Raw genomic sequence first — 11,861 nt, 5'->3', positions numbered from 1 at the left:
ATACAATTACAACCTGAAGTTCAAGAGGACCAGTTGGTGACTAAGTTCCTCCTTTGGCCTTTCCCCCTGTTCCTGAACAGTTGGAGCTGATCTACAGTAATTTAGACCGTTAGGCTCTCTGATACAAATTGAAGTATTCCGTTATAGCTAAACCAAGCACCCTGAAACTCATCTAAACATTTAGCTCTGATGGAACCCAACACACCACAGTCAACACAGTTAACTTGTGTTAGCAGAAAAAGCACAAATATACGTAACTAATAACAATCATGTCTCTCCTCCATGTGTGAAATACAATCTACCTACAATTTGTTTTGAAGATTTATGTTGTGAAAATTGTTAATTAAAGATACTGAATGGTAAGATTTGTTTTTACTTTTCCACGAAATCACTAAAAATGACTGTTGGGTAGTTTACCTATCATTCAGAAACAGTAGCTGATAATTATAAATCCTGAACTATTAACCCTGTACTTTTACTGGTATCACATGAGAATCTCTTGAACCTGTGGAAACCACATGGCTGTGATGTCACGGAAGGTCCCTCAGTACTGTACAAAAAGATCAAGTGATGAGGAAGCGCGGCAGAGTCGAAGTGTGATTGTTAGTGAGTGTCAGAGATGGAAGTGAAGCTGCAGCTCAGCGTCTTCGTGTTACTCATACAGGGTGAGTCCTTTACTTTTAATACTTGTCGCCTGGCATACTTTGTTAGGAAAAGTAGAGAAGATGAGCTGAATCTTACCATTAAAAACAGCCGATGAACCGGCTGGAAGAGGACTTTCCTCTGACAGATACAATACTGGTCTTTTTAATGGCAATGTCGGATATTGCAAAATTCAATGGTTTATTGAGGAAAGTTTGGGCAAAATTACAAACTCGGATGCTTCTGACAAGTCAAATGGTTGCATTTGTCTTCAGTAAAAACAATGGTGCCCGAGCTCATGCTTTTTGAGGCATTAGTGTATGTTTTACATGTAAAGCTTTTGATTTAGTCACCTATGATAAATTGCATCCCCATTTGGATTCTCAACCAACTTACCCATTTCAGTTTACTACATTTTATTCAATTATTTTAGACATTTCATTCTTGTATGCATGTTTATATATGAATATACTGTATATCTCAGTTTATCGGTTCTTATGTGATGCATATATTTTAAATTGCATATCCTGTGAAATGAAATGTTCTTTCTATATCAGGCTTTACAAATAAAAACAATAGAATGTCTGAAACCCAATCACTAAAGTTTAGAGAAAACAGTACAGTACAGTACAGTACAAAGTTTGTGTCTAAGTATTTTTCTGTCTATTTCATACATTTGTTCAGTCACAGTACTGTAATATCTAACACACAACCCATGCATGTGAAAAAGTCCAGATGACCTGTGATCCTTCAAGCCCACTGCCCTCACTGCTGGTTTCAATATGCCCCCACAAATGTTTTTGTGGGGGCACAAAATTAGTCATTCTCACCCCATAGGAAAGAAAAAGCCCCCGTTAGAAAACCTACAACATTTCTCCAGCCACGACTTTCTCTATCACCATAAAAGAACTGACCACATTACTTCCTGTCACATCAGAAATACATTACACTGTATGTGTGACAGGGGGGGTTGCTTCTTTTGTAGTTGCAGTAGGAGAACGGTTAAGTTTTCTTTCCTGTCACACCACCTCCACACACCTCCACACACACACACACACACTTAGATGAGTCAAACTGTGAGAAACAGGGTTTCAACTTCGGACACCTCTGTGTGCGAGGGAGGGAAACATACTATAATTCCAATAGACGTTTGCTCAACCGTTTGTGAAGAGTAGAGGGGTATAGCTGCCTGGAATTGGTGTTACCTTATGAAATGTTACATGTATTATCAAACTGTATGGCGTGGAATTGACATTGTGCTCTGTGTCAAATTTCAAGAGAATTGATGTTTCTATTTATTTGATTGCAGTTTCACTGGCAGACCGGCAGCGTGTGACTGTGATAAAAGGTCAGACACTCAGCTTAACCTGCCCGCTTACTAATGCTCACAAGACCAACGTCGACTGGAAGAACCCTGAAGGATATATCATGTTCTTTAACGCCAAGCGAGGTGAAGGTGACATATTTTGTGCTTCAATCACACAACACATGTATAACAGCAACACACGTTGTCAAATGTTTGGGCAAAAAAATTGCAAGAATCTCTAAGACTTTTGAATGAAGGATATTAAACATATTTTCCCTCCCCTCACTTGCTCCCAGCTTTAAAGGACAAGCGCTACAGCATCACAAATCTGTCGGAGTCAGAATTCAGCATCAGTATTTCCAATGTCACCTTCAAAGACGGAGGAAACTACACATGCTCTCAGTATCATGATCGCACAACAGTGAGGAAAGTGGAGGTGACAGTGTTAGGTGAGAATAATGTTGCAGTTGACAGATTGTTTTATTGTTAAGCCAGCAACGATATGACGTTGACAATGAATTTTCTTATAAGGGCTACAACCTTCACTGTGACTCGCCATGACCATTGTGTTGATGATTTAAGGAGCATTTCATTATCATGTTATAACATATGCTCTGGTGTTCATTATTTTAAAGGCCTTCCCAAAATGGAAGTAACAAAGCATGACGGAAAGTTTGTGATAAAATGCACTGCTGAGGGGAACCACTTTCCTCCCCAGATCTTCTGGAAATTGAATCGTGGGCCTGAAATTCTTGGTAAGTTGTTAATAACATCATAGTAATAAGACATGAACTTAGGTATGACTTAAGAAGGAATTCTTTAAAGCTTTAACCCAGAACATGCATGTCTGGAAAGAGGAAACATGGAACGAGCTTCCAGAAGAAGTTGTATGTTACCCTTAAGTTAACTTGTTTAGGTTGTATACATTTTGTCTGTCAACAGACGTAGCCTAATGTACAATTATAAAGCTGGTTTGTATTATGTGACTTATTTATGGAATGTAAGTCATTTTCAATCATGATATTCATTGAATGTGAGTAATGAAATGAATGTGCTTTCAAATTGGTTTATATCATTTTTGTGTTGTTTGAGTCTGGAATAGAGGATTTTATATCCTGTAGCAGACATTTTCCAATAAATTAGAATAAATGGCAAAAGCTACATAGCAAAAAAGAGGCGAACCAAAGTGAGGCATCGAAGGTAACATGAACATGACTCAGAAAGGCGCATCGCCTGCTATCTTTAGCTGCATGTTTGTGGGGCTGTATCATGTGCTCTCTGCTCTTTTTAATGAGACGGTTTTTGTACAGCACTGTGACTGGCCCAGCTGTTTCAGAGAGATGAAACAAGCATTGGGACCTTTACGTTTTTATTTTGTGCCTAGCGCAATGCATACATGAACAAAAACAGCAGGTATGCTTGGAGCACTCACTGTTTTTGAACACTCCCTTGAACACAGCCCTTTGCACTGGCCATTGCGATTGCCCTTTTGTAGGCGTATCAAAATTACATTCAGCAACCACAGAGTGGGCTCATCTCTTGATGACACTACCTTCCACAGTTACAGTAATCTCTACCCCCTTATGGTGGGTTAGTGATTTGGCGGATGTTATTTCAAGCCCAAGTGACAGCCATAACCTTTAAAATTGCTTAATTATTGTGTCATTTAATGACGGAAACTCAACACTTTGATAAACATGTAGACCCACTCATTTTATTTTGGGTGAAATTTGTATCCTGATAAAGTCCCCTTGGCCTTTGGAATTAAAATAGCCCCACATCATAACATACCCTTCACAATATCTCCGGCTACGGCGAAAGCTCTGCGTGGAGCCTCCACAGAACCATAAAACCGCCTTTATGCCCCCTGTATTTTAAGGAAGAACATTTATTTATTTACGATACATTATTCATTCACAAAGATAATTGGTGTCCTTAAAGGTTGGATTTTTCCTCATTTTTTTAATTTAGGCATTAAGATCAATTGTATTCCTCTTTTTAGTCAACTTTAGCATGGGTTCATAAACTTATAAGCACCACTGTAAATTATGAGTTCTCAGCAATGTCATATTATGATTGAGTTTCTTTGACTACTGGTGCTGCTGGTACACCTGCTTAGAAATGGATACTGATGTCATCTGTCCCATTCCACAGCACACGCCCAGGTCCACCATGGAGACAAAAAATATGTCTCAATGGATATGTTACATCTTCACTCAGTGAAGAACAGAGTCACTGTGAAATGCCTTGTTCGCCATCCGGCGCTGCTCTCAAAACCTCTGATGAACTTTGTCCAAATTCAACAACATTGTGAGTACAATTCACTTCCTTATTTTTAAGGTTTTTTCTTTTCTTTTTTTAAATGAATTATCTCTCTCTCACTCTCCCCCAGCTCCAATTTGAGTAAAAATGTCCCTTGCATTTTCCCAAACGTGTTTACTGAGAAGTACTTCTGTATAAAAGTATATTTGAGGAACAATGAAAGCGTAGGTATGTCGTCACAAAACAGGGAAAGCACTGGAGAGGGGTTTTTTTCGCACTAGTTACTCCATGACACTGTCCGCAGCACCGCAGACTGTGAATCTTGACCGACCAAAAACAAAACACAAAACGGCCTCATGCTATTTCCTCTTTCTGTATGTCACAAATAGTCTGGTTTCCTGTATTCATATGAAAAAGAAGGGAAAAAAAGCGATGTGTGATTTGCAGATTGTTTAAATGTCCGCATAGATTTTCAATTTGATGCTTTTTTTGCAGTGTTCATATTATGCTTTTTGGCTTTTCCCCTTTCCTTTATAGTGTTATATATCTTTTTTGTGCATGTTATATGTTTACAAAGTGAAAAAGCCCAAAGTCCCCCCCAAAGGGACTTACCATCTCCAACAGAAAACACTGTTCACAAACTGCTCCAAACAGCTCTGTTGTAGTCCAGCCTTTACTTCAGAGACAAACGTGGTCACTTTGGAACACACGTTATAATGCTCGCCTAGCTGCTAGCATGGCACGCCCTCATACTCTGCTTCTGACTGGCTAGTAGTCCTTACCTAGGTACTGTCAGGGCACGCCCTCATACTCTGCTTCTGACTGGCTAGTAGTCCTTACCTAGGTACTGTCAGGGCACGCCCTCATACTCTGCTTCTGACTGGCTAGTAGTCCTTACCTAGGTACTGTCAGGGCACGCCCTCATACTCTGCTTCTGACTGGCTAGTAGTCCTTACCTAGCTACTGTCAGGGCACGCCCTCATACTCTGCTTCTGACTGGCTAGTAGTCCTTACCTAGGTACTGTCAGGACACGCCCTCATACCCTGCTTCTGACTGGCTAGTAGTCCTTACCTAGCTACTGTCAGGACACGCCCTCATACCCTGCTTCTGACTGGCTAGTAGTCCTTACCTAGCTACTGTCAGGGCACGCCCTCATACTCTGCTTCTGACTGGCTAGTAGTCCTTACCTAGGTACTGAGCATGTGCGACTCCCAACAAAGATGGAACAGAAGTGAGATGTCTCACTCTGTAGCTAAAACAGAGAGCTCAACACACAGGGTGAAAAGAGGAGCTGCAGCAATGTGCAGTACAACAAATATATGGTGTTTTTTGAAAATTAAACCACATAAGCCTATTCTAGTACAACCTCTAAATAAAATTATGATCCTGAAAATGAGCATCATATGAGCACTTTAAATAATAATGTAAACCCCCTCTCTGTCACAGTTACAAAGCCCTGGCGCACAACCACGACCAGATCACCCATAACCCAGCCTCGAGGGTCAACAGAGGGACAGACAACAACAAGCAGCTGGTCCAGACATGGGAGAACAACAGTGTACCATACAACCACAGAGGTGGATAGGGCTTCATCACACAGCTCTACACAGTTATCAACTGTTCCCTCCAATCAGCTGTTTTCCTCCAGTGAGCCAAAGACGGCCACTGCACCCACTGGACTTCCTCTGATCCCTGTTACATCCACAGGCTCACAGCTCAACACTAGTGGTGAGTGACTTTTTTCATTTGTAATAATAATAATAATAATAATAATAATATTTTAAAAAATATATTATATATAATATATTTTATAAAATTTATTTTATATAGTGCTTTAAAAGGTACTCAAAGGCACTTTTAGGATTGGGGGGGAAAAGTCAATACAGATACAGCATAGTAGTATCACGATATTTTTCGTGGCAATACTGTATCGATACACAAACGCCGAGTATGGATCTATTATTGTATATGTGTTGGTCAGTTTGTCTGCTTGACAATCCCATTTTGCAGCAATACAACTGAAGTGAGATGAACAAACAGAGACATGTATCTTTTTAGATAAAACACATGTTGACAAAGTTTCCTTTTGGGTACATCAATAGAAATTGGGAAAAAATTTGAAGATGGAAAAAAGATCATATCATATGGCTATATTGTATCGTGACACAAGTATCGTGATGATATCATATCGTGACATAAGTATCGTGAGACCTCTGGTGATCCCCTCCCCTAGTAACGACTAGAGATAAATATTAAAAAGGTGCAGCACAACCGCATAGAAACAAAAGGAAACAGCTAAGATGTGAGGCTGGGGGTGGGAGTATGACGGGGCAGGAGCTCAGTGAGGGGGGTGGATGTGGGAGCCAGTATAGGAGGACTGGAGGGATGTGTGAGTGAGTAGACGGGTTGCTAAGTTTTGGATATATTGCAGATTTTTGAGGAATTTGGTGGGTGTGCCATATAGATTTGTATACTGGTTTTTAAGTCACATGGACTTTAAGTGACAAAATATTCCACATTAGATGATGTAATGCAGAACATGAAGAAAAGAAATCACACCAAAGAGATTACATGGCAGAATACATGTCCGATCAGATCAAATAGGTATATAGGTATTCAGTATTCATAAAACATAACAATAATGTCTACATAAATTTATTAAAATGTACAGTATCTAAAAAAGTAAAGTACACCGTAAATAACAATGTGGATTAATGAACCTTAAATGGGTTTTCCTCTATGCTCATCCCTTGTTTATTTCTCTGTAAAGCACATGTACAATATATTGCTGTCAGCCCGTGAGATGGAAACTACAAATATATCTCAGCTTTCACAGTGCATTTAAAACAGATGCATAACCACCACTATAGTTGTGATACTAGATCTGTTTCCTGTGACGGAAGTCTCAGAGTATAATGTGAAACTCAGTCTCAGTAGTCATACATTCTGATCAGTGGTGGAAGAAGTATTCAGATCCTTTACTTCAGTAAAAGTACTAATACCACACTGTCAAAATACTCTGTTACAAGTAAAAGTCCTGCATTGAAAAAGTTACTTCAGTAAAAGTTTCTAAGTGTCATCGGGGAAATGTACTTAAAGTATTAAAAGTAAAAGTACTCAATGCAGAAAAATCCTCCCATTGTAGAAAGTGTAAAGGATCCAAACAGTTGTGTTTAATGGTCTAATCATCTCAGCAACTGTCGGCCTGTATATTGTCGGGTAGTTTAAGTTATAATAAAACATCAACTACAACAAACAACATGTGTTTTGTGTGCAGACATCTTAATGTGTAAAGTAACTAATAGTAGTAAATAAGTAATTAAGTAAGTACAATAGTTCTGTCTGAAACACAGCAGAGTAGAAGTAGAAAGTTGCATGAAAAGAAAAGACTCAGTACTGGAGTAAATGTACTTAGTTACATTCCACCACTGATTCTGAGGATGGAACTGTGAGGCATCGTGCAGTTAAGGAGCCTTTCCGAGATCAAACTAAATGCTGTTTACATTTTCTTAAATATTTCAACCCCAAGGTTTTCAACTTTAAACACATAAGGATAATTTGTCAGAGATAAATGAATTTTGACATTAAAAGTTACACAGGACCTTACAGTTTCTTCTTAAATGGAATTCAGTTATTCATCTGCTCGTCTTCGTGCATTACATAAATCATTTTCTTAAAAAAAAAACAAAAAAAAACCTGTATTAACTTCTATTTTCTCATGAGGCTTATTTATCAAAAAGTCTTTATTCTTCATTTCTCTGTATTATCAGGCTCAACCAGGAAGAATGACACCGTCATAAATACAACAAGCACAACAGGTATGATATCCAGTGAGATTATATGACAAACTATTCTTGACAAATGTCAGTCTGATCCCACCTAGTGGTGATTTTGAACAACCACAATTGAGTTGTTCCATTTAGAAAACAGGCTGCAGCAGTTTATGTTAGTCTTAGTTATTGACTGTGCCTTCCTTCTTCATAATTCCTTAAAGGCTGGACATCTGAGACCACAGAGGAGATCACATCCCATAACCGCACAGAGGGAAACACATCAGGTACATTCACACTGTCATTAGTGTCTGCATGGTGGAGACTGAAGTTCTGTTGCTCTGGTGGAAAATGATAGTCAGATAACAGACTTGCTTTTACACATAGTATAAATGCATAGGATTAAAATACAATACAATTGATGAAGTCTTTGCTGAACTTAACTACGAGCATTCTGTTAATTCCAGGGAGCATTAATGACCAAAAGTTTCAGATAAATCCTAGAGGTTCATCATTACTGGTCTTCCTGGTTACATGCCTGATCTTCGGTCTTCTGGTGGTGGTGGGTTTTTTTGCCATCAAGCTGAGGAGAGCGCACATTACCTGGAAGAGAGGTAAGCAGATATTCCCATTTTCTGCATCTTGTAGTTAAGTTGCAAGCACTTTATTTTTTAAATGTACAGTATTTAAAAAAAAAAAATATTTGACAGTTTTTGTTGTTACAGAGAATGAGGACTCTGATCCATCAGTTGATAGCAGTAAATCAAAATCAAGCCAGGAAGACAAGAACTCCCAAGGACAAAGGCGAAGAGGTAAGCAGATTCAGCACTGTGGCCAGAAGAAATATACTGAAGAACATTTGTGTCAGCAGAGACTGTAATCCAACTGCAAACATTCAAATTCCTCTTGTTCCCATGACATGCTTTGTGAACACATTGGTCATTTATATAGGGCCCTATTTTGCATCTGGCACAGCGCAAAGCCCGAGTGAGTGTCTTTGCTAGTTCAATTTCCTGTCCAGCGTCCACGTCGTTTAAATAACAAACGCACCTGCACCCTTCTTTGTGCCCATGGGCGTGCTGGTCTTACAGGGAGGTGTGTTCAGGTGCATTCTGGGCTTGCTGGTCTTACAGGGAGGTGTGTTCAGGTGCATTCTGGGCGTGCTGGTCTTACAGGGAGGTGTGTTCAGGTGCATTCTGGGCGTGCTGGTCTTACAGGGAGGTGTGTTCAGGTGAATTCTGGGCGTATTGCTATATTGAGGCAGTGGGAAGTGATCGCGCCATTGACCAACAAAAACCTGGTCTAAAGTCAATAATGCAGCATTTCATTGTTATTTTAACAGAGCATTAGTAAAATGGGCCTAGGTTTATGCACAGCGCGTGCACACTATGCTTGTTACACACACAGGGACGCACAGCAGCACACACACATGCAGAAGATTACAAATAAAAATATTACGGTGCAAATCCTCCATCATAACAGCAATGCTCCAAGGTCCAAACGCGCCTGGCTTTTAAAGGGAATGGGAGATGATCTCTGATTGGTTGATTGCATGTTACGCCCAAAACACACCTCTGATTAATGGAGACACTAAGGACAACCCTTTAGAACCATGCGCCCGGCGCACGGACCCTTTTTTCCGCCGTCAAACTAGCAACAGTGGATTTGGGATTGAATTCAATGTGATTATTATTGAATGCAGCTTTTAGCTATAGGATTGAATTAAGCTCAGTAAAACATGCCGGGAGAGTGTTTGCTGAATGTTGGCAGCCTTGGGAGAAAAAGACACATGCTTTCCACTAGTCAGTCAGGAAATAAAGGTTACTTTTGCCCAGATGAGGAGACCAAGAAATCCAATCCGATAATATGAGTTTAATTCAACAGAATTCAATAAAACATATATTAAACATTTTACATTAACTTCTGGTAAACCCTTCTTTTAGTGTGGTTTCTGTATGTGCACATCAATGTGTATCTGTATTGTGTACGTACATTCTAATTGTCTTATTAGACTGCTACTTAATTTGTTCCTGAATTCATTTCATTTGACAGTAAACAGGTGATTAATCAATTCGCAGTTCAAGCCTTCAGTCTCTGGTGACACACTTGTCTTTCCACAGACCAACAGGGCGGTGACCTGTTTCTGTATGAATCTCTGGTTGTAAAATGCTAAAATTCTCTCTCTCTCTCTCTCTCTCTCTCTCTCTCTCTCTCTCTCTCTCTCTCTCTCTCTCTCAGGGCTCTTTAACACGGCATTCACACGGTACGAAGTTGAAAAACCAGCTGTGATAACCTCGGTGATAAACCCAGCTGTGATGGCAGACACAGAGAGTGAAAACAAAGAGCAGACGTCTCCACCTCAAACCCAAACTTCTGCCAAGTGTGACATAAAGGAGACAGAGCTGTAACAATCTATAAAATACAACATTTATAACATCAGCAATGTCATTGACACCGTTATCATGCTCACAGATTAAGCTGATTAGCTTTTTTACCGCACTTAAAAAAAAAAGGAAATGTTTACACATACAATAATGTTGTAACGTTATTTTACTAGCTTTACTAGTTAACTTACTAGTACTGGATTGTACCGTGTAAATACTGTATATTTTGTGTTTGAATGTACTAATAAATTCTATTTTGCTACAACAAAATGGCATCTTTTTTTCAAAACATGGATGAGTGATGTTTTAGGGAAATAGTAATAACTGAATGTAGCTTGGGCTATCCCAATCGAGGCTCCGCCTCTGCACCCTGAGACACATCTTTAACCTCACTGCCTAGCCATAAGGTAACCACCAGGGATTAAAGTGGGCTGGAAAGATCCGGAACTGCACTCCTGCACCTTCGAATAATTAATAGTAAATGAATCTGATTTGCAGTTTCATACATCAGTGAGATTGTAGCCTACAGATAGGGGAAGAGGAGAGGAGGGCTAAACTAAAGCTAACTCCTCATTGGCTATATCTACCAAGCATTATATATATTTTTATCACTGATTGGTCAGTTTTGTGTCACAGTGTGTAGCAAGTCAGTGTTTCATTTGAATGCATGCAGTTATTATGACATTACTATGCTCTTGGTTGGATGCATAGCAATCTGCATACTGTATAGTACATCTAGTGTGGTCTGTTGTATTGGCAGGAGTCTGGGGCATCAGACCAGGGGGAAAAAGGGGACTAAGTATACTATACAGGATACAAATATACTAGAATGAGTAGCTGTGGATGCAGTAATAGAAAGGGGCAGTTAGAGAATGTATAGGATCTAGAATGTTGTGCAACGCCCCTGATGGTAGTGTTTGCAGTGGTGCAGAATGTACTGCTGATAGTGTTTGCAGATATTAAGAATTTTTGTGACTTGTCATACTGTTGGACAGAGATGTTTGTGTTATTTGAAAATATGATGAAATATAATGAATATTAAGTGAATTCATTTACAGTACGTTTGTGGTGAGGCTTGACTTTATTTATTTTTGCAGAGGTAAATCGATTCGTTGTGGTGGTTGCCGTAATGTATATATAATACATCTATCAGGTTTTGCCCATATACACTGTATCATTTTTATTTTATGTCATCGGTTTAGCCACGCCCCGAGGCCTATGACAGGTTTAATCCCTCCTGCTGGCCTCTCCCTACCTTCTCGAATCGAAGTATAAGACAATTATATTGTCTAATTATACACATAAATACTTCATATGGATATACAATCTCGGATGAAAGGGTCGTTTGTCTAACTACATCTCATATCACCAGACAAAGATATCGCCTTGAACCACGCGGCCGCCATTCACAAGATTCACAATGATTATGAAATACAGGAAATAGGCATGATCGTTGTTAGCGTCATCAAAACATCAAAAGCGTCATTGGTGGACCG

The 11,861-nt window shown here is 39.4% G+C and overlaps 1 protein-coding gene across 4 annotated transcripts; it reads left to right on the top strand.

The window, feature by feature from the left end:
• The first annotated feature begins 577 nt into the window (after nt 1-577).
• On the top strand, nt 578-10,635 carry crtam (cytotoxic and regulatory T cell molecule). 4 transcript variants are annotated; one of them, XM_078266390.1, is made up of 11 exons: nt 578-665; nt 1,952-2,092; nt 2,245-2,397; nt 2,584-2,703; nt 4,103-4,258; nt 5,658-5,939; nt 7,982-8,029; nt 8,206-8,268; nt 8,449-8,595; nt 8,707-8,793; nt 10,220-10,635. In XM_078266390.1, exons 1-11 carry the CDS (start codon nt 620-622, stop codon nt 10,387-10,389), a joined length of 1,413 nt encoding a protein of 470 aa, XP_078122516.1. In that variant the 5' UTR covers nt 578-619; the 3' UTR covers nt 10,390-10,635. The 4 variants fall into 4 exon arrangements, with proteins under 4 accessions (XP_078122516.1, XP_078122514.1, XP_078122515.1 ...); XM_078266388.1 differs by having other exon boundaries at nt 8,692-8,793; XM_078266389.1 differs by having other exon boundaries at nt 1,952-2,098.
• Nucleotides 10,636-11,861: the final 1,226 nt, after the last annotated feature.

Source organism: Sander vitreus, chromosome 13 (assembly GCF_031162955.1).
Source record: "Sander vitreus isolate 19-12246 chromosome 13, sanVit1, whole genome shotgun sequence".
NCBI lineage: Eukaryota > Metazoa > Chordata > Actinopteri > Perciformes > Percidae > Sander > Sander vitreus.
Note: the sequence above shows the minus strand (reverse complement) of the source record. Positions and strands in the feature narration are given on the sequence as shown.